The sequence below is a fragment of the Cololabis saira genome, chromosome 4 (assembly GCF_033807715.1).
Source record: "Cololabis saira isolate AMF1-May2022 chromosome 4, fColSai1.1, whole genome shotgun sequence".
In the NCBI taxonomy this organism is placed as follows: Eukaryota; Metazoa; Chordata; class Actinopteri; order Beloniformes; family Belonidae; genus Cololabis; species Cololabis saira.
In genome coordinates this window covers 30337051-30361408 of record NC_084590.1, presented here as the reverse complement: position 1 = coordinate 30361408, position 24358 = coordinate 30337051, and the positions used below count along the sequence as shown (strand labels likewise).

At 42.4% G+C, this 24358-nt stretch overlaps 1 protein-coding gene across 1 annotated transcript; it reads left to right on the top strand.

Annotated features, from left to right (window-relative positions):
- The first annotated feature begins 5571 nt into the window (after positions 1–5571).
- On the top strand, positions 5572–23359 carry egln2 (egl-9 family hypoxia-inducible factor 2). Its single transcript, XM_061719383.1, has 6 exons — positions 5572–5841; positions 6787–8243; positions 17802–17921; positions 18242–18378; positions 21843–21910; positions 22010–23359. The coding sequence occupies exons 2-6, from the start codon at positions 7011–7013 to the stop codon at positions 22060–22062; spliced, it is 1611 nt and encodes a 536-aa protein (XP_061575367.1). The 5' UTR covers positions 5572–5841; positions 6787–7010; the 3' UTR covers positions 22063–23359.
- Positions 23360–24358: the final 999 nt, after the last annotated feature.

The window sequence follows — 24358 nt, the reverse complement described above, 5'->3', positions numbered from 1 at the left end:
TTGTATTTTACCTGTTTTATATTCTAAAGTCACACTTAAAGGCATTCTCCCTAATTCTCCCTGAGCTAGCAAGAATTTTGAAAATGGCACCTCTAAGCCCCCCCCATTCGGTCCGAATGATACGGATTGGTCCAGGTCCAGGAAGGGAAAGAACCAATCAGATGTCTTCATTTTAAACCACGCCCCCCCGCCCTGTCCCATGCGCGCACTCGCTTCCAGCTTCCCCTCGTGTCCACTTCCCACGGGTCCTCCACGGCTCACAGTGTCCCAGTGTAACCCCCTCCCTCCCTCCCTTCTGCCACGGACCCCAGTATATAGATATTATGTAGTTATTTCCAGAGCAGCTCGGTCCCCGCTGTGTGTAACCGGGGAGCGGGAGCCGTTAGTCCGCTGCTGCTGCAGAGGCTGCTGCTGCAGCTGCTCTCTGCCCAGCAGCCTCTGCAGCAGCAGCAGCCCGGGGGGACACGTGAACAGCCGCAGCCGTGAAAAGCTGCAGCAGCTCCGGCTCGGAAGCTGTATGGGATCCGTGGGGATGTAGGCGTCTCACGGCGAGAGCGGAGAGCGCCGGTGCACGGCAGCGCGCTGCGGTGCCGTGCAGGCTGTGTTGCCGCAGCTACGCCGTAGCCGTAGGGTACGGCGTAGCTGCAGCTTTAGAGCCTGCAGCGCACCGCAGCACTGCCGTGCCGTTCACCGACGCTCTCCGGGATGGAGACGCCGGTGGGCACGTTTGGGTGGGCACAGCCCCCCCCTGCCCCCCCTAAAACCGACCTCGCTTACAGATGAATGAGACATGGGGTAGTTTTGCTGTAAATGTGCTGTCCAAAATGTTTAATAATCGTATGCGCGTTCGTGTTTGTGGGGGCGAGGCTTTGGACGGAGCGCTCGTGGGTGGGGGCGGGGCTTAGAGGAAGCACCACTTTCAAATCTTGCTAGCTCTAGGAAGTTGCATAGAATAACTTTAAAAGTAACTCCACTTCTCTGTCACTCCAAACGAAAGACTCTCGTTCCGTCTTAGAAGTAACTGGCAGTCCAGGCTGATTTATGGTTCCGCGTTACGCCAACGCAGAGCCTACGGCGTAGGGTACGCGGCGACGCGCACCGTACGTAGGCTACGCCGTCGATTTAACGCAGAACCATATTATTCAGGCTTCACACGTGTCATTTGTTGACGTTTTTTTCCAGGACTCTGATTGGCTAGCATGACTTTACGCTTCTCGTTACACTGCCCCCTGCAGGTTTGGCTGCTCATAGCACCCCTTAACAGCATATTTATGCGGGTTCGTGTAAACGAACAGATTTTGAAAAAGATCTCGTGTAAACGATGGAATTTTTCAAAACGTAGAGGGGGAAATATCCGTTTTTGTAAATACCCGGCTATGTGTAAACGGGGCCTTAGTTAAGCACAAGGCATCCTGTATGTGCAGCATCTAGCCTTGCCACCCCCCAGGGCTTCAGCACACCTGGGTACCAACTCTCCCTGCTGAGCCACCCTCCCAATAGGCTATCCTTTCAGACTGAAGAACTTAACTAACTGGCTGGACCTCCGCTGAGACCCAGTTGTCAAGGAACCACAGAAGCTATCTTAGTTATGATGTTCCCACTGAAACAACATTTGAAGCTTTAGGGTCTTCTGCAGGACGTCGGCCTCCCACTTTGCTCTGGGACCCTCAGTGTGAAGATGGTCTCTTAATTCACCGCCCGAAATGACATTTCAAATATGGTTGCTTGTTGCTCGGCTGAAGGAGCCGGTAAACCAGCTGTGACAAAGTCAAAAGGGACTGCATGCTGTTGTTCTTTAGCATTAGTTAGACTTCCACTCGTCCTTGTTTAAAGTCCTACATTAATTCTTTCAAATGTTGTTTTGGTGGTAACATCAGTGTAGCAAGGCTAGTGCTACGGGGGTCACCCGACAGGACAGAGAACACAGGGTTTAGTGCAGGAACTCTTTTATTCTTCCACCCAGACACACGTGCACCAGCAGAACCTTCAGCAGGGCCCTCTCCCAGCAGCCCCCTTGCTGGTGTGCAGCTGCTCTTTATGAAGGCAGGCAGGGTGGAGAGGCTGATTGGGCACAGGTGTGGATTTACATATTTTACCAGAATAAATGTCAGGTACCATGAGTTAACATGTTGGGGCGGGGGGGCACACCAGGAGCCAGGAGAACATTTGATTTATTTCTAATATGATTGATTGACAGTGAGCTCAGCCACTAACTAGCAATTATCACTTCCTAATCTTCATGCTACCATGTATGTATTACCATGTTTGTATTAACTCAAGGTTAGCTATATGCGACTAATCTTGTTATTTCGCCGTCACCATGTTAAATGGTATGATTCCCCTGTAAACGGCTGCTGGTAGAAGGGCAGCACGGTGGCTTAGTGATTAGCACTGTTACCTCGGTTACCTAGGTTAATTGATGATTTTAAACTGCAAAGCAATTGCAAGTGTGCATGGTTGTCCATGTGGCCCTGTGATAGACTGACGACCTGTCCAGGATGCACCCATCGCCCTGCAAAGGATAAAAAACAGGCATAGCAAAATGGATGGGTGTCTGCTGGCAGCTCAGGGGATATTTTGGTAGGGATCAACTGATGGCCAAAGCTAACTTTGATTGACGTATGGGGTGTGTGTTCCCATCAGCTTCCCGAACTTGCCCATATGGAGAAAAATTGTTTCGCAACAAGGCCTGTGCTGCTATTTAAAAAGTTTAACTATTCTTAACTCACAGCAATTCTAGACATCACTCAAGTCAAAGTTATTGAGAAGTGAGATGATGATGGTGCTGCACACCTACAGTGTAGACATTTTGATGCAAAGAGACTATGAAGCAATCTTTTGATAGTGTTAGCAAAACAGAATAGACTGTCAGTGTTTTTCTTCTCTTGGATGGAGAAAGAACAGCTAGACCTTGACGTATTGAATATTGAGCAGACCTGAGCCAGTGCCATACCAAGACTTGCAGCAAGCTGTCAAAACAGAAAAAGAGAAAAAAAGGATAGAATGTGAATGTGTATTTCGTAGTTTTTTGGCATGAGTGAGTATGCATGAGACGTATATCTGCATGTACATACATTCAGAGCACAAATAATGCTGCAGTAGAAGCACAGATAGATGTGGCCAGCCAGTGCTGTGTCAAAACACTCTGTCCCTAATCCACCAGGGTGAGGCTTTAATCCAGTTCCCTAACCCCCCGTCCTGGCTTCATAGCACCATATTACCTCATTTCCTCCAGCTACCCAAAGATATTAGTGTACAAGAAAATGCCGAGCGTGAGCAGTGATGTGTTTAGCAATGAGGTCAGGAATAGTTTAGCGTCATAAACTTGCATCATAACAAAATTCACTCACAAAACTCAATATCTCAAATTAACCTATGATACAGTAACTGTCACTAGCTTTCAAAAATTTATTCTTACGCAAAAATTGCTTTGAACAATCAGAAAGTATAATCAAAACAGATATCAAACTAAAACTGTTACTGGCTTCCTCTTGTCTAAATCGAGCAGTGCATGTCTATAATTGCAGTTTAGATTAAATCTGTATGATTCCAATGTTTTTCTTGTTACAGTTTATACAAATGTATTCCTAAAAACAGTTAATCAACCACGCAGTGTATTTGCCCATTGTACTCTGGGTGGGATATCTGTGAATTGAATGTAGGGTCGCACTGGTTCATTCTCCTCCAATATGGGGCACATATTACTAAAACTATATGGACTCACATCATATTTCCCTTTTTCTCACACCATGCCATTTACTACACTTGAATCCCTTCCCTTTTTTAATCCAGATGGGGCAAAATTGACAAACTGGTTTAGATATTGGGAATGGGACTATATCTCATTACAAGAGTATTGTTGTCATCAGGTGAACATTGTGTCATCAAGAATAAATACAACCCTTGATACCAAATAGGCTACAGAAGCCATATATTCAATTTGAGTCCGTATTTAATTGAATAATGTTAAAATCATGATCAATTATGCTCCAAATATTCCAACCTGAGTACATAAGTAATATTAGTGATTGATTACTGTGCAATAATAATAATAATAATAATAATAATAATAATAATAACCACAATCATATTCTGTAACAATGCCCTTTTCATTAATAACCATGTCTACCTCATACTGCTGCACCTTTCACTTTTTTTTAATTGTATATATGTTAATGAGACATTTGTCTATTTACTGTACAGTGAGCGAAATTACCAGAGCCAAATTCCCTGCCTGGCATGTTCAAACTTGGCCAATAAACCTGATTCTGATTCTGATTTTGATTCTGATCAGCTCCACCTGAGTGACTCAGCATAAACACCTTGTCTGAGGGGATACAAGTTTTAATTTAAATATATTTTCAGATGTTCACGTCTTCTCATGCACGTGTTTTAGAGCAGTTCGACATGTTTTTTTGTATTTTGTGCATAATTGAATTTTCAAGGTTGCAAACTTTAGGGCGTTTTCTGTAAGCATTATGGTTGATGAATCATTATCTTGGAAATCACATATTATGTTTATATCTACAAAGATTGCTAAGAGTGTTGGTATTTTACGTAAAACCCGTCATTTGATCAGCTCTGAGGTAGCCATTATGTTATATTATTCTATGATTTATCCTTATATTAATTACTGTAATATATCATCATACCAAACTTGAGCCTTTATACCGTCTTCAGAAACGAGCAGTCAGAACAATACATTGTGTTCATCCTAGACATTCTTCTCAGGCTTTATTTAGTTCACTAGGTGTCCTCAGTGTTTTCCAGGTGAACCATCTCCAAATTGGTCTGTTTGTTCGTGGCTCACTTGGGAAAACCCTTCCCCCTTTCTTCCATAATATTTGTAATCACAACTCACAAGTACATACCTATCCAACACGCAGCTCTAATCACCTCAGACCCCCAAAGACTCGCACATCACAATCTCAGTTTAATATTGGTTTCAGAGGATCAAAAATATGGAACTCATTACATACCTATGGCAATTCTCATCCAATCAATTAAAAAAAGCTCTAAAATCAACTCTTTTAAACAATAAATACTTCCCATACGGTCTTCCAACTTAACCAGGTGTACCCAATCTTATCATTTTTATTGATTTTTGTTTAATGTTTCTGTATTTAGTTTTACTGCCCCCCCCTAAATTGTATCTGCTTTCCAATGCTCTGGATGTATGTAAATGGAGAAAGCCACTTCTCAAGCCCCTGGAGGGTTTTTAGGCTTTCTCCTTCACATTTCTTTCTACTTTTATATTGTGTTACAAATGTTTTTTTATATGTGAAAACAAATAAACTAAACTAAACTAAACTAAGCTGCAAGGTAGGTTCGTTGGTAGTAGCAGGTCACGTGGCTTCTGTAGTCTGAATGCAAACAACAGGCGGGAGCAGAGAAACAAGGCTGTGCAAGAAGGAGGAGGAGGAGGAGGAAGACTGAAGGCTGATTTATGGTTCCGCGTTACACCAACGCAGAACCTACGGTGCGCGTCGCCGCGTAGGCTACGCCGTACCTACGGCGTAAGCTCTGCGTCGATTTAACGCGGAACCATGGTTGAGGCTTGAGGCGGGGGGCGCTCACAACAGCAGCAGCCAGGGCTGGTTTGGGTGATCGAGGGGGACCCGGCGCGGCTCAGAGCATCTCCCTCCTCCTCGCCCCCCCGGGTGGCTCTGGCTCTGATAGAGCGGCGTCGGCCGCCGTCACCGCCATAATATTATTTATAACCCGACACAAAAAATTGGATGGGACGAACAAGCGGGCAAGACAATCCCGGAAATAACATGCGTACTCACAGCCCGTCACGTACGCTCGCGGAGAATGTGCATCGCCGTGCGGCTGCTGGAGGTAAGCAGGACATATGCACATGCTTTCCTCGCCTCATTTGCCACCTATGTAAATTACTTTTCATTCAAAAAAAAAAAAAAACGTTTGTCAACAAAGTAGAAATATTTGATGCTCATTTTTTTTTAAGGGGGGCAAAACTAAGAGGCTGCTAAGTTGGTGTTTGATGTCAGACAAAGACAAAAACTACGTGCATTAATGTATAATCAACTGTACTCTTCAGACACATATGAACGCTTATATTTATTTATTTTCTACTCTAATTCTTACATTTTTTCGATACACTTGTATTAAGGGAAATAAAAGAGGTATTACTAGCCTTATTCTTCCCTTGCACGTTTGAACAGAAACACATAATAAAAGCCCAATTTAGGTTTGAAGGCTGAACATTATCATGTTGGTTTGGGGGAGTCTGGTTGCTATGGTTTTTAGGATGAAATACGTCCAAACGTACAGCCTTCCGCTTATTGTACATTTTTAAAATCAGTAACAAATAACATCGATAGAGATGAGATATTTTCATGTTATACTGTACACTATATATATATATATATATATATATATATATATATATATATATATATATATATATATATATATATATATATGTGTGTGTGTGTATATATATATATATATATATATGCATACTGTTTGTGTATGTGTATATATATATATATATATATATATATATATATATATATATATATATATATATATATATATATGCATACTGTGTGTGTGTGTGTATATATATATATATATATATATATATATATATATATATATATATATATATAACCTATATATATATAATATATATATACCTCTTAGCAGGCGTTTGATACTTATATCATAAAATATTTGAGGATATTTACTTCTGCTCATTGAAGCAGGTGGTTCCTGCTATTCTAATTATAGCCTTTAAGTGTATCCTTTTACTCTCCACAGATCCCCGTCCATGTCTGAAAATGTCTAAAAGACTTGCAGGAACAAACACTCCGTGTTAGACTGTGATAAAGCGCGAGTATTGTGAGCAGCAGAGCAGTGGGACATGAGAGTTCCCGTGGCCGTGGCAGCAGGGCTCCGCTACGTCAGAGAAAGCAGCAGCGGCTCGGCGAGAAAATGAGGCGCGGACGTGAGGTACGTGCGCATCCAGCTCAGGACGAGATCCAATGGAGAGTTTGGGACGGACGGACCTTATAAAGCCGAGCTCCAGTTCCCGCGAACCCACAGTGTACTCAGACTCGCCAGAGGGAAGGAGGACCGCCACCCACCAGCAGCAGCAGCAGCAGCAGCAGCAGCAGCTCCAGCTCTCCTCTCGCCTCTCGTCCCCGGCAGGAATGGGTCTGAACGGGCTGTGCGCGGTGCCGGTGGGCAGCGCGGCGGCCGCGGGGCTGCTGGCGGCCCCGGGCGCACCGGCCCCCCCGGGCACCGCCGCCCCGGCCAGGCAGCCCAAAGGCGGCGTGCTGCTCTGCAGCGGCGAGATGGGCCCCCCCTCAGCCGGCGTGGAGGGGAACCAGGCTGGGGGTTCAGCCCTGCAGCCTCATGGTTACTGCCCGCCAGTGAACGGGTTGGTGGCTGTGCACCCCCTCCTGGCCAGCAGGGGCTGTCTGATGGAGAACGGGGACAGGACTGCTTATGACAACTGCTCTTCAGTAATGAGGAGGATCAATGGCGACCTGAAAGTCAAACAGGCGCAACAACAAAAAAGGAGGGGTGGGGAGAACCGGGACATAGGGTCAGAAATGCTCAACGGTCACACGGTGGGGTCACTGGGGTTAGGGAGCTCTATGGAGCAGGTTTTGGCGCAGAGAGAGTCGGACTTTAAGCGTAGGAAATTGTCGGATGGATCTGCTCCCAACGGTTCGTCGGAGGTCTACAGGCTGGGACGAGCCGTTGCCCCGCTCACGGTTGCTTTCAATGGTGGCAACCCCAACCTCGCAACCTCTCATTCCAACCATCACGGCGGACATCACTTGTCATCTTCGGACTCGGCGGCCGCACCCAGCCGGACCTCCTCCTGCGGGATGGACGCCATCCCGGCCTCCGGGCCTCCGGTGGGCACTGGCTGGTCGGCGGAGCGCATCGCCCAGCAGTACATCATCCCCTGCATGAAGTACTACGGCATTTGTGTAAAGGACGACTTCCTGGGTTCGCAGTTGGGCGACCAGGTCCTGGAGGAAGTGGAAATACTGAATCGCAGTGGGAAATTTCGGGGTGGGCAGCTCGTGAGCCAGAAGAGCATTCCCTCTCGGAGCATCCGGGGAGACCAGATCGCCTGGGTAGAGGGGCAGGAGCCCGGGTGCAAGAACATCGGGGCCCTGATGGCCCACATTGATGAGGCCGTCATGTACAGCGCTTCCAATGGACAGCTGGGGAACTGTGTCATCAATGGACGCACTAAGGTGAGAGCAGAAACAGGCAGGGGAGGGACTGTGGATGGGATGTTTTTCAAGCTACATATCAGAGCCAGCGGAATAAGCCAATGTAGGAGCGTCAGTCTGATGACATCATTAAGGTTGTGGCTTATTGGTTCTGTCTTGTCTGCTCTGCTTTATCTTGCATCTTTAATGTAGACATGTGGGCAAACACACCCGCACACACACACACACCCCCACACACACACACACACACACCCACACACACACACACACACACACACACACACACACACACACACACACTCACCCACACACACACACACACACACACCACAAGTACCATGTAAAGATGAGCCATGTGAGTTTCTGGCACATGGAGGATGAGGTGGCTGCCCCTGTTCCCGCCTTCATACCATACAAGAAAAAAAAAAATATGGAGCTGTATCTCCACTGCCATCAGTCTCCACCAGCATTTTGTACCATCACTTTGACCACACAAACATGGCGCAGGCATGGTAGAAGGGACTCCTTTTTTGTTTATTTTTCTTTCCTTTATCTGATATCTCATGCTGCCTGAGCTGCATGTAAGATGAAAAAGAAAACATTGCTTTATAGTGAAAAACACAGAGAAATAAGATTTTCTCCAAATGATTCAAACTGAAATAGTTTTTAAAATGGGTGGCAAGAAGTAAAAAAAAAAAAAAAATAGATAATTATATTTTGTTTTGGACTCAGAGAGCTTTAGATTCATGCCAGAATTGACTTGGCACACCAGCACAGTATTATTCCCTGAGGAGAAATCAGGTAAAAGCTATCCACTGCTAGTAGGTTTATGTCTGCAGGGTTTGTTGAAACAGCAGGGCTATAAATTAGACTTTTAACTACATTAGGAAACATGTGGAACACCTGTGTAGTAAAGTGCTTAGTTGTTACATTCAGTTTCTGATCTGAACCCACTCATCTGTGGTCATACGTGAATTTGTGTCTCTCCAGATTGCTTGTCCTATGGTTTGTCATAAGAATGGACCTAAAAGGCCTTGTTCCCCCCATCTGTTCAACACCACACATAGCAGTGCAGGTTGTGTCATTTACATACGATTGAGGCATTGTTTAAACAAGGCCACATCAGCGGCCTTTGCTACCTTGAACTTGAAACGACTATGCTGCTTTCAGAGCTGAGTCATGCCAGTCTGTAAGGAAATATACTGATACAAAGAGGTTTGGGGACATGACTATAAAAGTTGAACAGATCAGTATATAGCTTTAATTTCTGTAAAGAATGAAATTCATGGTGTAAAACAGTCAACACATTTGTTGACCTCTTTCATTTTTTTAAAGAAAATTTAACAGCTTCCCATTATGACCAAAACGGATCTGATCTATCAAATCAATGATGAATTGATTTAACTTTTGCAGAGGAAGCAGCTAAATTCATTTAACACTAGAGCCACATTTGAAGCTCTGATTCTATACATCCCATCAATGGAGTCCTTTATGATAGTGTGTGTAGTTATACAGCTTAGAGAAGTACATGTATTAGGTCACCAAGTCCTAGAATTAGTTGCCTGGGATGTACTAGTTCTTGCTCTTTTTGATTATTATTTATTTATTTCAGAGCATCAGTCTACAGGATGTATGTTGTATAAGTGTGTTCCACAGTACGTTATTAATTCATGCTTTTAGTACGGTAATAACTGATGGTTTGGTTAAAATGTTAGACTATTTATTATGTTCATGAGAGAGAGAGCAAAAGGAAGTGATGGGAAAAAAAGAGGATTAGGCAAAAGTATTGTTAAATGGAAGGTCAGTGGCTTTTTTGACCACATCTTTGCTAGTCACCCCCCCCCCCCCCCCCCCTTTTTTTTTCCTTTGCCCTGTCCTTCACTCACTTTCTCCTTCATCTTATCAACTCTATTTGCTTCTTGGACAAAAATATTTTCGTGCCGTTGCCTTGGTAACAGGCCCATACAGACTAGAGTAGTGCATTGTGCCTGAAAGAGATGGGGAGAGAAAGAGAAGGGCTGGCAGTGCCCAGCATAATGCCTCGGCAGTGGTGAGTAGTATTTCTGAAGCCTGGTTCTTCAGGTTGTAAGGGCATACAGGGGTGGGCATTATAGGGTTAACAAAAGGAACAGTAATGCAGTCAACAGAATCCAGGTTTTTTGTGGGTAAGTCTTTTCTTAGACGGAAGAGAAACATGTCAGCCCAAAAATGAGATACAAGAAGTGGGTGGGGATGGCTTGGATGTGAGAGTGGAAACGAAACGGGGGAACGGTGCGCAATAGTTGAGCGAGGGAGAATAAACGACGCAGTACAGGCTTCAGCATTTTGTCAGATGCAGCAATGTGCCCTTAGATGTCCAACCCACAGCTCGGCAGTGCCACCATGCAGGCAGCAGCTAGTCATTATCCAAAACAGTGTAGCTCCAGAGCCGGTAGATAGCTTTTACAGATTTATGGATAGATGGGAAAAACAGATAAATTTTGGTATCAATTTAGTTAACATTCAAATTATCTTGAGGGTACATAAAACATTGATTGTAACATGATAATTGCCAGATAATATTCGCTTGCAGGATTCAGAGACATGTAGAAAAGATGTTATTGATCACAACCAACTAAATACACGCTGCTTCACCCTCTTTTTCTAAGCAATTAGAAATGTTATGTCAGTAAAACATGAATAGTTGTCTATAGTGCTAGGTTTTGGTTTGTCCTTCATGGGTTATTGTATTAAATTGGTTAGCTATTCAAATTGGTTTCCTCTTTGATACAAAAAATATATTTTTTCCAGGATTCAGCTTTGATTTCCAGGGACAGTAGCAACATATGCAGTCTAAATTGCCTACACAACCACATCAGAGAAGTGAAGCATGTGACAGAGGTAGCGCAAGAACCAGACAGAAGACATCCAGAATGGTATGTGGTGGGTTAGGGACGCCGGTGAATGACTGTTGTTGGTATTGGATTAAAAACACGAAACAAGGTGTTATTAGTTGATTGTTTGGAATAGCGGTTTTTGGAAGCTCCTCTGAGTTCTCGCATTACCGTTGTAATTGGTTTTGGTACATTTTGTACTGGTGGGAATGGTTGTGAATGGGAGGGGTACCGAACCTCTGTCATGAAAGAGAATGTTTGCAAAGTTAAAGGGGACCTATTATGGCATCTAATACCTATTTTAAACAGGCCCTGAATGTCTTAAAAAACAAGCTTTTGATTGTTTTTGCTAAATAAATTAGAAATTCAATCTCTTAAGGCTGAGGTATGGTTCTGCGTCAAAATGGCGCCGTGCCTACGGCGTGTGGTTTTCCTCCACGCAGACCACACGCCATCACCTGCGCCGTCACTGACGTTCACCTCGTGAAAATTGTAACTACGCGTCGAGGCGACGCAGACCACACGCAGACAGAGAGGCCTGTGATTGGTTCGCTTGGAAGCAACGCATTTCCGGTTTCCGGTTTGAAGCAGTCGTGAACTTTCAGGGCTATTTTCTTCATTTATATGTGATTTTTTTTGTTTTGTTTTTTTGCACAATAGTTGTCCTTATCTCTTTGATTTACTGTGACCGGAAAAAGTCGGATGAACCATTCAGAAAAAGATCGCTAACTAGTGGCCGCGGGGGGTACTGCACCGCGACGAAATGGAGTGACGGAGAAGTCAGAAGGGTTCATGACGGCATCACGGCTGCGGCGTGGGCTCTGCGTTGGTGTGACGCAGAACCTTAATTCAGCCTTAAGCCATGTCTTTATCTTCCCAGTTTCTAACCTCCTTCCCTATGTGGGATTCTGAGTGGGCGGGGAGGTTATGATAATGAGGCACTGTGCTGATTGACTGCCTGACATGATGACGCGAATGACGCGATACACCGCTACGAAAAAATGGTGGAAGCTCCGGCCTGCGGAGTTAGTTGTGGGCGTGGTTTCACGCGTCGCTCCTGTCGTGACGTCACAACAGGAGCAGAATCTGAACGGCTCGTAGAAGCCACATCACACTGGACGGCTCATCCGGGCGTCTGTACAGACACTGCAGAATTTGGTTGCTTTCCTCCTTCTCTGAGTTGTACGACTGGCTAAGCTGTTACAGTACTATATGCAAGACTCATTTAAGAGGACCTGCAGATATTAAATGGGGGTTTCTAAGGGAATCAGATAGATTTTCCCCTAATTCTTACATAATGACAACATAATTGTTAATGTATTGAATTGTTGTTTCTCGATTCTCCTGCTAATTTGCTCTGCAGTGTGGGGACTCTGTCAGGGGTTCTGGGAAACTTCCTACTGGGCACTTTATAGATTTAAAGAATTACTCAAAAATAAAATGTCTATCTTTGTATGGTGTAGTTTGTCACCTACAGTAGCAGAATATGTACTGCTCTTTAGTATTGTTGGTTCTCTGTTGGCAATGTGATTACAACACATGATTTATTTAAGGAAAAAAGGAAAAAGGAAAACATTCTACCATAGAGCCTAGTAAGCCAGCTGTTTACAAAGTGCATTTTAACACTGTTTGAGGAGTTACCACTGGAGAAGGTGCAGTACACTCACATGTTACACTTTTTTTTTTTTTTTTTTTTTACATTTTCATAAATCAGTGTTTCTCATATTCATAGTATAGACATCCTGATATATTAGCATGCAATGTTTGTACAGAATTCTGCACTCAGTAATTCACCTCAGGCAAGTTTCTAATTAGCTGGAAAGGATTCAAAATAGCCAGCAGCATCTGTCTACTACATCTTAGAGATGGCGCCCATCATCCAGTGAATTTCCACATAAACTTCAGTTAAAAGATTACGGCCAGGATAAGAAGGGGATGTAAACATTGTGTAAACTCGTTAATACCTACATCATGTTCTTTGTGCTTGTTAACAATCATTCAAAGGTGTAGGTTGTTTATAATAAAAGGTGTTAATCTAAAAATATAGCTTAAAAAATTTGAGATTTTATTTAATTGTGATTTCATTTATATGTTTTTTCAGAAAATGCCAACTTATTTTGCACAGGTAGACTACAAAAATTGACACACACAGTCCCTACACGGCACTGTTATAATGTTCAGTTGTGACTCAAATAATGAGACCACTGTGGTCAGAGTGACAGTTAATAGTGACTCATAGGGGCAGAGAACATTTTGTCACATTTTTCCTGTGCGTTGTTCACGATTTAAAATAACCACAAGTATTGGGATTTATTGAGATTTAATTGTTTTTCCAGTTTGAGCTCTGAAATACACCATTCACATCTCGTGTTTCCATGTAAAACGGCACCAAAACAGGTATCACCCACTCTGAATGTTTTATTCAGTCCAATAATGTTGTTTAGATTGCATTAAAACGAGAAGTAATTTTGCAGTCCAGCCATATTATAAATGTTGATGTCACAGTCTAGAAATTCAGATGTTATTGTTAAGATCTCCCAGTTTTGCTAGATGTGTCTTGGTTGATTTAAGCTCATTTATTCTGTGCTTCTTCAGTAATTTCTTCATTTTCATATTTATATAATTTTATATTCTGTACCCTGTTCCAATTTTTGTTTCTTGGTCTTGATTTATACAAAGCTTTAGTTACTGATTTATCTCACCTGCAGTTCATATTTGACTGCCTCCTTTTAAATATTTTTCCGTTTTTCTCGTCTTGTCCTTGGCAAGACCATCATCTTTCCTAGCAGTTCATTTGCCTGCCAGTTTACCCCAGCTTGGTTTTTTGTTCTGTTGCTTGTCAGCCCATCGTTTGGAGTTATGTTAGATTTTTTTGTTTGTTTGACTGTTTTTGGATTTCCTGCCCCGCAGTGCTTTTGTTTTGCGAGAGCCATTAACGTATCCTTCGTTCCTAATCTGCCTGTCTCCTGCCTGCAGCCTGCATCTGGGTCCTCTCTTTATCTCAAGCTCATGAGGCTTGAATAGAAGCAGAGCTGAAATGATGTGTTGTTTTAGCCTACAAGCGTGAAATAAGAAAATTGAATAAGTTATTTTTCTTGTCAAAATACTACAGTTTCACAGTTCCACAAATGTCGGAGTTCGGAGCAATTTCCTTTGTTAGATTTATTTCACCTCTGTTGCTTGGGCACAGAAAATCCACTGAAGTTTCTCTGAAACCAGAAATCATTCACTCATTGAATTCCATTGAGTTCCCTTTTAACATTTAATGTAGTTTAATAATAAAATCAACGTTTCTAAATTCACTGCCTGTCTTGTGTAAGCTCTGATATACACAGTCTGTATGTTTATGTGTGTTTAATGTGTTTAGGCTTCAGGCTAGGGCTAGGTTGTGTGGGATAGCGTATTACATGTTAATTGTGGTTAATTGCAGTTCTTGAAGCTGTTACCAGTTTGGGAACAGCTAATTTCTGGGAAAAAGGCACTTCCTTTAACACAAGCACACCCAATAATAATCATACTCATCCTTGAGGGAAGCTTGTTAGGAAATTTAAAGATGAACGGTGTCTACTCAGTATCAGGATTTTGCAGAATATTCATCCAACTGAATTATTTCTGTTGTTATAATGAATCATTAATATTATAAAGCACTTGAACTATTTAAAACTTCAATATTCATGTTTTAATTTTTATCTAGTATAAATAAGATGATTGTCTCATGTAATCAGCCTTTGAAGGCATTTGTATATCTTTGTTGTCCCCAAGAAGAGAACAAGTTGTCATTTGTCTTGTGGGGAAACAGGCCCTCTTGTGCAGAGTATCAGCGTATCAGCTGTCAACAGTCTGGCATATTGATCAGAAACCGGGGTGACATGTGAACTTGAGGGTGACAGCAGTCTGCTTACAGCAGACTCCTCTCCGCTCCTGTCTGGTACTTTTTCCTGCCATAACTCATCATTTTGGAGTGTCAGCAAGTAAGTTTCCAGGAAAGCGTATCCGATATTTTCTTTTAGTTATTTTAACCTGAAAAACAGGAAATTAAAGGGAACATGGCAGTTTTGCTTGCACAGTATCTTTCACACTTTAATGCGAGATGTATCATATTCAATACATGAGTTTCAAAGATCTTTGCAACACCATCTTCAAAAAATACTTAAACATACTTCAATAAAAAACTTAAACAAAAATAAAAGTGCTTAATGTATTCATAATGATACCAAATGATTATTTAGAAACTAAATTAAGGGTGTTTTTAATTTCAATATACAACAAAACAAAAAAAGAAAAGTATTTTCTTTGTGCTATTTCATATGTCAAGGTTTAGAGGCTTAAAGACTAATCAGCATGTTGAGCATTTTCTCCCCCAAAAATAGTAGAGGCATTGTTTAACATCAGAACTTTGTAGCAGTGATCTTTTTCTTTTTTTAAAATAATCCTTTCATCCTACTTGCTTCTGTGTGACCATATATCAATATCACGAAATAGAATATTATATATTTCACAAAAATACCAGTGTTATTGAGCCTTGAAAATAATAATCAAAGCTTTTCGTGTGTGTGTGTGTGTGTGTGTGTGTGTGTGTGTGTGTGTGTGTGTGTGTGTGTGTGTGTGTGTGTGTGTGTGTGTGTGTGTGTGTGTGTGTGTGTGTGTGTGTGTGTGTGTGTGTGTGTGTGTGTGTGTGTGTGTGTGTGTATTCTATGCTGTACAAGCACACATAGACAATACCGGTGGGGCCCACTGCGAGTGATGTCCGTACGTCCGTGAGGGAGCGAGAGGGGGCACACAAGCTCCCCTCGGGCAAACGAAGAACCTGCAACAAGTGTTGTAGATGGAAAGCTGATTGCATGCTATTGAAAAAAAATCTGCTTTTCTAAAAATAAATGCAAGGAAGAAGGAGTTTATTTGCCAACTAGCTGAGGTCTTCTGCATGCTGTCATCCTCTTAAGGGCTAAAATGAACATAAACATGCCGGTGCCGGTGACGTTCATGCCGCCACTAGTAAGACCACTGAATATTGCTGTTGGCTAAATGCAAAAGAACACAACCCAAAAGAAAAGTAAATTAAATAAATCTGGACACCCAGATTGAGAACCGAATCGTTTTTTTGTTTTTGTAAGTTTAATTGAACTGCTGCTAATAGTCACTCACCACCTCAAATGCAAAGACCAGACAAATGTGTGGCTGCAATAATCAGACTGAAATACTTCACCAGTCTAACTAAATAACGTATTTTTCGCAATGCAATTAGTTGACCTCATGTGATATTTTACAGTGAGTTTCCAAGTTTCTTTCTATTTGTCTGCAGTGAGTAATGTCTTTGTGATGCAGAAGGGCTTGTTGCTAGTTGGAGCCAGGAGGAAGAGGTCCAGAGGTTAATGAGCTCCGACTGCGAGCGTTGGCCAGTAATGAAGGCGGACAATGGTGGCCACAGTCACATGCAACATGACCGAGCTCACTTGGGTGTGAATGAGGAGGGAAGCGCCATAAAAGTAGGAGGAGGGTAGCGTGCGCCCTGACTGAGGCTCCCCGACACAAAGCGTGGCTTTTGAGTTTCGCAGAACACAGGAAAAGGTGTGTTTGTGTTTCCTGAGGGCTAAGGCTCTCACGCTGTCGTACTAGAACTTAAATGGTAGCGTCAGGCAAGTTAAATCGATACTGCATCAGTGCAGAACCTGTTAGTCATGAGTGATAGTGTCCCAGAGCTGAACAGAAGTGATGCACTGGCTGCAGACTTTACTTTTCATGCGGAACAGTGTAAGTCAAGACACTGACATTATTTTCTTTGGTTGTCGACTTGAGGAGATAATTTATCACAGTCTTTTGCTCCCAACTGTATCCACACCCAGAATCGCTTTCTGCCAGCAAAAATTGATGTGAGTCAGCATCAGATGTCAACCTTCTTCTTTTTTTTTTTTTCTTTTCGCTCTACTGAGAAGGTTAAAAGTAAAAGCTTAAGACAAGTAGAAGCAACAGCTTGGAAATAATTCAATGTCCTGTGAAACCTGAGCAGGTTCCCCTGAATCACACCGCTGTGTCACTCTGACACGGGCTCATAGTCGGCTCGCGTTGATGGCAGTGCGGTTCTGTCATTTAACTTGCACAACATTTACTGGCACATGGTCTCGTGGTTAACCTTGTCTGGAATGTGCATTGACCCAAGAGCTTTCACGCAAGTCTCAGTTCCCTCCGAGTCCCTAGAGGAGGCAGCTCGCTCCTGCTTCGTAGCCTCCAACACTCAGACGTCAAGCAGGGGAAATACCAGCATGAGACCATTGTTTGAAAATGGATACTGTGTCTGCAGATCGTTTCTTAGCCAGGAACAACAGCTGAACTCTGACATATTTCTCAGCTCTGCTCACAAACCGCAATATTGAATGTTATTTTATGTTAACTATTCGAATAGAAAGGCATAAAATGGACCGGATGAGGCCTTTGCATGTTTTCATGTACTGGATGAAATTCCTCATTGGTAATTGGTCTCATCTAATTTCTTACGCTGTAGCCACTCAGACATAATTAACATGGTCCTGTCTCTGCTTCACAAAGAACCCATCATATGGATCACTGAAGAACACACCGTTTTCTTATAGATAATGAAAACAATTGAATGAAACAGCATATGTTTTCAAAACCTGTGCGTTTTTCTCTTCAGGATGAGTTTCGATGCTCTCAAATGCACAACTAATGTTCTAATTTCTTCTGTCTGTAGGCCATGGTTGCTTGTTATCCAGGTAACGGGGCAGGGTACGTCCGCCACGTCGACAATCCAAATGGCGATGGACGCTGCATCACATGTATCTACTATCTGAACAAGAACTGGGATGTCCAGGTACATTTATCATCAATGTCAGCTTCACTTAGAACATTTTTTTTTTGTAATTTAGAAGCATTATGTTTGTCCGACTTAGCCTCAAAACAAACATGTATCTAACAGTTGATAAACATGCAACTATGTGCTTTAATTGTAACTTATGCTTCTCTCTAAAGACCTTTGAGTTAGTTGACATAAGGTCACTTGACTTAAATCTAATGATTGGACCCCTTGAACTTACGGGAATTTCTGTTAATGATGCATTTTCTTCGCTGCAGGGTGTAGTAAATATGTACTCTGCAAATATGTGATTTTGCATGTTGTGTGCTTCTTTGTAGAAACATGGAGGTTTGCTGCAGATCTATCCTGAAGGCAAAAATGTAGTAGCCAACATCGAGCCTCTGTTTGACAGGCTGCTCATCTTCTGGTCCGACCGCAGGAACCCACACGAAGTCAAGCCCGCCTACGCCACTCGGTCAGTAATTCATACTGGGTTAATAGCACAGTTGGAAGAACTGTGCTATTGTGTGTTATCATACTAAAAGGGAAAAATCATAAGGGTTGGCCTATCAAGTAAATATATATTGTTATTAACATGCCCAATAGTGGAGAAAAGGCTTATTACAAATGGTCAAAGATTAGATGAGGTGAAGAATGTTAGTGTTTCACCACTGACTCTCCTCTTCTCCGTCATGTTTCCTGCTTTCTCCTCTTCAACCCGCTCAGACTCCACAGCCGTGTCAGCGATGCTTGGTTTCGCATAAATTCAAGCAATCAAACCGTGATGCAAACTTGATATTTGTGTAGAGAAAGCAGGGTCCACAGCTCTTGGCGTTTCATTGATCCTGGTATGAGATAGGCCTGCTCTGTGCAGAGACAGACTGATGTCCAGATCACGTGAAATCTACCCTTCCCTTTCTCTCCATCTGACTGCTGGGGGGCGAGGTGGAGCCTGGGGCAGGAAGTATGTGTTTCCTGAGGAGGTCGGTGGGAGGGACAGGAGAGGAAGGTTCGATAGCAGGGCTCGTGCTGAAGAGCCACACACATGAGAGACAGGAATAAACAACGGAGCCCCACAGGAGGGATGAGAAACTGTAGAAGTTAACCCTCAGCTGTCTAGGACATCTGTTACCCAGGATGGTCTAACGCTGAACTCTCTTATCTCTGTGCTGGCTGGGATTAGTTTGACCTTTTAGTGTAAAAAGTCAGACGTTTTGGACCTTGCTGCATTGCATAAATTTGTTATTTTCTAAATTTAAAAAATATTTCATAGTGACGTTTAAAATATAATAAGATGGCAATTTTTTTTTTTTTTACCAAAGACGGACATTGTTAGACCGTTCTTAAAACTGCCGATTGATGACACCCAAACCTAAGTAGATATCACACTTCTGACACATGTGATATCTACTTTTCTGACACAGGTTGTGTGTTTGGAAAAGCAGCTGTTTGCACCCCGTCAGTTCTGATTGGAGGTCTGTGTTGTCGCTGATAAATCTGATTGATTTTTTTGTTCTTAAACAGTCAGTGAGATGTCACACTGGGGACGCAGCCGCTGTGACCAGTGGCAGTTCTTAGAAATCCGGGCAGCCGATGGCCTTTTTTTGACTGATTCATTAAGTTAAAAAAATAATAGTGTATTAGTGCGTGTGTGAATGAATAAATGAGACGTCAAACATACATTTCTTTGTAGAAAGATGCTTTATGAAAATAAGGAAAAAAGAGGAAAAAATTTGGAAAAAATGTAAAAAAAAGAAAAGAGTAAAAAAATTAAACAAAGAGGAAAGAAAAGATGAAAAAAAGAGGAACAAAGGAAAAAAAGTGGAAAAATAGGAAAAAAATTGAAAAAAGAGGGAAATAAAGAGAAAAAAAACAAAAGAGGAAAAAAGAAAAAAAGAAGAACAAAGAGGAAAGAAAAGATGAAAAAAAGAGAAAGAAAGAAGGAAAAAATTGAAAAAACGAGAAAGAGATTATTATTTTCTCTACATACAACTTTTTTTTTTAAATGCTGTAATTATATAACTTTTTATTAAATGAGTTTTACAATTGAATGTACTAAACAAAATAAGGGCAGTGTCAGGTGTTTGACAACATGGGGCTGTCTGGTGAATATTCTCAGGTGCTGGCTAGTGGTAATACCTAAAAAATGACCACTAATGACCACAGACTGATTAATCAGCTAACCACTTAATCAGTCTGCTTATACCCACAGAGCATGCTGTCCATGCTGTCCTACCCCGGGGAATACAGAATACTCAATTGTAGCAAATCTTTACAGTATTTAAGCCAACACAAATATAAATAAATTAAAATCACCCCTAAAGGAGGCACAACCAGAATACTTGGGACATCTAACTTAATCCAACACCTAAGAGCATCACGCTTGTGAGATCAGGCACCGATATGAACCTAACAAAGGCTAAGGGACTGGACAAAAGGCTTGAAGAGGACACAGCCTGCTGCTTTTGCTCTCTTTTAGCGGTTAATTATGTCACCGTGTGAAGTGTTTCTTAGAAAGAAAATCAGAAGTAGCTACGATCAAAATCAGCAGGTCAGCGACCTCATTTAAAATGGAGTGCGTAGGAGTCATACTAAAAGTGCACGTACGCTCAAAAGCCGAAAATGCCGGGCGCAAAAAAAAATCCGGATCAATAAAACCATGTGCACGCAGATTTGCACGCAACGTTCCTTCATGAATCACAGTCCAGCTGGAAGGCTGCGTAGCTGAATCCCCGCCCTGTACACGCCCATAAATGCATATGGATGAGCCTGCTGAGCATGCGCAGTGGCTTCCTGCAGCCTGTTAGTGCGTCAGAATGAATTAGAAGTAGCAGCCACCGTGACACTGACTTTCACGGAGACCTAAATGTTGTAGATGATGTGGAGGCAGAAAAACCACATTATTTGGTGGTCACAGTAAAAGTTAGAATAAGTATATAAATAGTATACAATAAAATAAAGCGAGTGAGTGGCAGCACGCCGTTGCTGCGCTAAACGCCATGAGTTCCCCGGCGCAACAGGGGGACACACGTCCCCCCGTCTTTTCAAAATCATGTTTTTTTTCCCCTTACTTTTTACAGTTTAAAAACTAACGGTAGGATCAGCCTTAAATTGCAAATTATCAAGACACTGTATGAAAGCGATATGAAAACGGCCCCGCAGCCCCGCTTCACCCCCCGCTCCCCCTCCTCCTCCCCCGTCTCCCCTCAGAGCTGCTCAGGGCGGGTATATGGTTCTGCGTCACCGACGCAAAGCCTACGGCGTAGGTGCGCGTCGCCGTGTACCCTACGCCGTAGGCTCTGCGTCGTTTTAACGCGGGACCCTAATTTAGGCACCATATACAAGCAGCACCTAAAGGTTTCACGCGCGCGCACAACTCATATATATGAAAAAAAATCTGTGTCCCTTTAGGGAAGAAATGAGGGGCTCCGTGGGGCTCCCTAAACGCAGCCCCTCATTTGTTCTGTCCTAAAGCGGTGCAGAGGAGGCTGCAGCAGCAGCAGCAGAGTCCTGACTGACAGCTTCACACACAGAGGACACGATCAGCGCTATTTTATTATATTTTATTATTTTATTATTTTAAGTCTGACATATGTTGTGATGTGTGATGACATTATTAAGAGTATGACATGAATCTGGCTTCATTTCACCACCTCACAGCCTGCGTCGCCAGTTCCCCGTGTCTTAAGTAAATTCTTACGGGAGGGTCAGGGTTGCCGTAAAGATAAGCAGATTTTTCGGTTAGTTTTTTCTTTTTAGATCCGAGGATTTGCGTAGAAGGTGGCTTCCGCAACTTTCAGGCGCTTTTTCTGCGCAAGCAAGCTTTATAGATGAGGCCCCAGATCGTTAAAAGTGGAACCAAGAAAAACCCAATCAGATTGACACTTTGTAAAATATTTAAGCTCGGAGTCTTATTTCTCTTTGTCTTGTGTCTTGCAGCTATGCTATCACAGTCTGGTACTTTGATGCCAAAGAGAGAACAGAGGCTAAAGAGAAGTACAGATTAGGTAAGTCCCTTCTAAATCAGTTTCACCTTCCCATCTTGTTTGATATTTTTTTGGTGTAATTTTACATGACTAATAATTTTGTCGTGTTTCTGTCCACAGCCGCAGGACAGAAAGGGGTTCAAGTGCCTGTCACTCAAAGCAGCAGGACATAAAACTCCTCCCGTGAGCGGAGAGCACTCTCAAAGTACTACGTGCCTTCCAGACCTGCTGGATGACGCCATCAGAGGGAGACACAGTTTGGCTGTCGCTCACTGCTGCAGCGCCACGCCACTCTCTGCAGAGTGTCAGCTGTTAGTCGCGTCACAGGCTGTGACGTACAGATTGGGCTGCTGATCAAAGATGTGGCGTAAATATAGAGCACAGTGGACTGACCGGCTTGTACGGCAAAGGTGAGATCAGACTCGTGAGTCGAGGCAAAAGAAGACCTTGACGTCTCTCTGAATCAGCTTTGAAGACCGCCGCCTAAAAAAAAGACTCTTAAAGACTGTTGTTTTTGCAGTTTTGCCTGCTCAGTTATCGGTGACGTTACGATGTTACTTCTATGTTTTACTCTGCTCTGGTGTAATTTTCAATTAAATTTAAATCAACTAAATCCCATGGAGCATGAAAGAGGAATCAATGAGGGCAGATGTTTGGGGGTAAAGGGGCACTAGCAGTGGAAATCAGTCCCCCCAGAACTTCCTATTCCCACTTGTATGTGATGCAGACCTCTTGTCTCATGATGTGAGCTAGATTGTACGTGCGGTTAGTGTTAAAGACAGAGCAGAAACAGGCCTTGACAAAACATTGAATGAATAATGCAGAGGAACGTTGCCCCGTGGCACTTGTGTATTCAGTCCATGCTCAAGGTCTAACCCTAAACATTACAGCGATCCGCTCCAAAGTCATAATCAGCACAGACACACCACTCCACACTATACTTTTACTCTATATAGCACACTAAGTAGAGTTCACAAAGTATGTCGGGGCTTTATCTGGCTTATTTAGAAATAAAAAAGAACTTTTTTCAAAATTGTAGTGCAGCAGAATCACTGAAAGTATGAATGTTTCTGGTAATTAACATGCGTTATGGGAGTATCAGTTTTCAGTGCCGAAAATGGAATACACAAAGCTTTTCTTTGCGTTACGCTCACCGTGGGACTGAATTACACGACTCACACCTGAGACAAGAAGTGGTCCAGACAGGGTTGGAAGAACTGTGTTTGTGTGTGTGTCTGTGTGTGTGCCTGACTCGAACCAGTGCTGACCGGGATGAAAACCACATGCGCCAACGGCTGTTGAACAAACTACCCAGGAAAGGCAGAAGACGGATAACAAACAACGGACCCAGTCAGCCTTTACACTTAATTCATCTAAAGGACAGAGTACGTGAACTTCTGGGTTAAACCTTTGCCTGCTCACGCCTGGGATCGAGTGTTTATGTGTAAAATGAGAACGTGTGTGTGTGTGTGACAAATTCCACCGTCCTGTAGAAGGTCGCAGGTATTGTCTCAGTGTTTGCTGGACTGGTTGAAGGGAAGGTTATTTGAAAAAAAAAGCACTTTAAAGTTTATTGTTTAAAATGCCATGTGTGAATGATAGAAACAATGTAACTAAAGATGTAGGTTAATGCCTTTTTATGCTGTGGATAACACAATATGATATTCAAATGCAATAGAAACTAAAAACAACAAGAACAAAATGGAAATTGTTTGTTTGCCTACTTTTTGGAAGTATTTAATTAAAACATGTTTGTTTTTGTACATGAAGAAATTGCAATTGATTCACTGGGAAAAAAAACACAACAAACTTAACTGTATCTCAGTTCAAATGTTTGGTTTTTGTTTATTTGCTTTTTCATGTGAGAGGAAATACAAAATTATTAATTAATATTAATTCCACACCAGTATTTTAAAGAGAGAAACAAACCCATCTCAGCCTCTTTCTACATAAGGGATCAAATGCCAACTTTTTTGGAAAGTGTATTTTGAATATCAGGAGCAACATTTCTATGTTTGAATACGGCCCTTGGCTAACATCAGTTTTACGAAACATTGGCTTTTTTTGTTTTGCTTTTTGTTAATAAACCTGACAAAGAATAGGAACAGATAATAGTTAGTTTTTAGCCATCAGTCTTTTAAAAGTAATGCTTAATTAACGTTAAAATTAGCATTAAAAACTGGCTCTGTTCAGTGAAGAAAAGTTGCCGTCCTCCTGGTTATTAATAAAGCCACGTAAGCGTTGCGTGATGCAGTCCATATCTCCGAGACCTTTGGCAGGAGACACGCTGAACGTCACTTTAAGCAAACATTCGGCATACGAGACATTTTCCATGTAGTTTCCAATGAAAAGCAAGAATAAAGATGAAATGTTCCTACATTGTTTCCAAATGTGTGCTCATGTTTTTCTTTTTAAGTCTTTTTTATTTTGATATAGTGACAACTTTTATAAACATTTGAAATTGTCTGA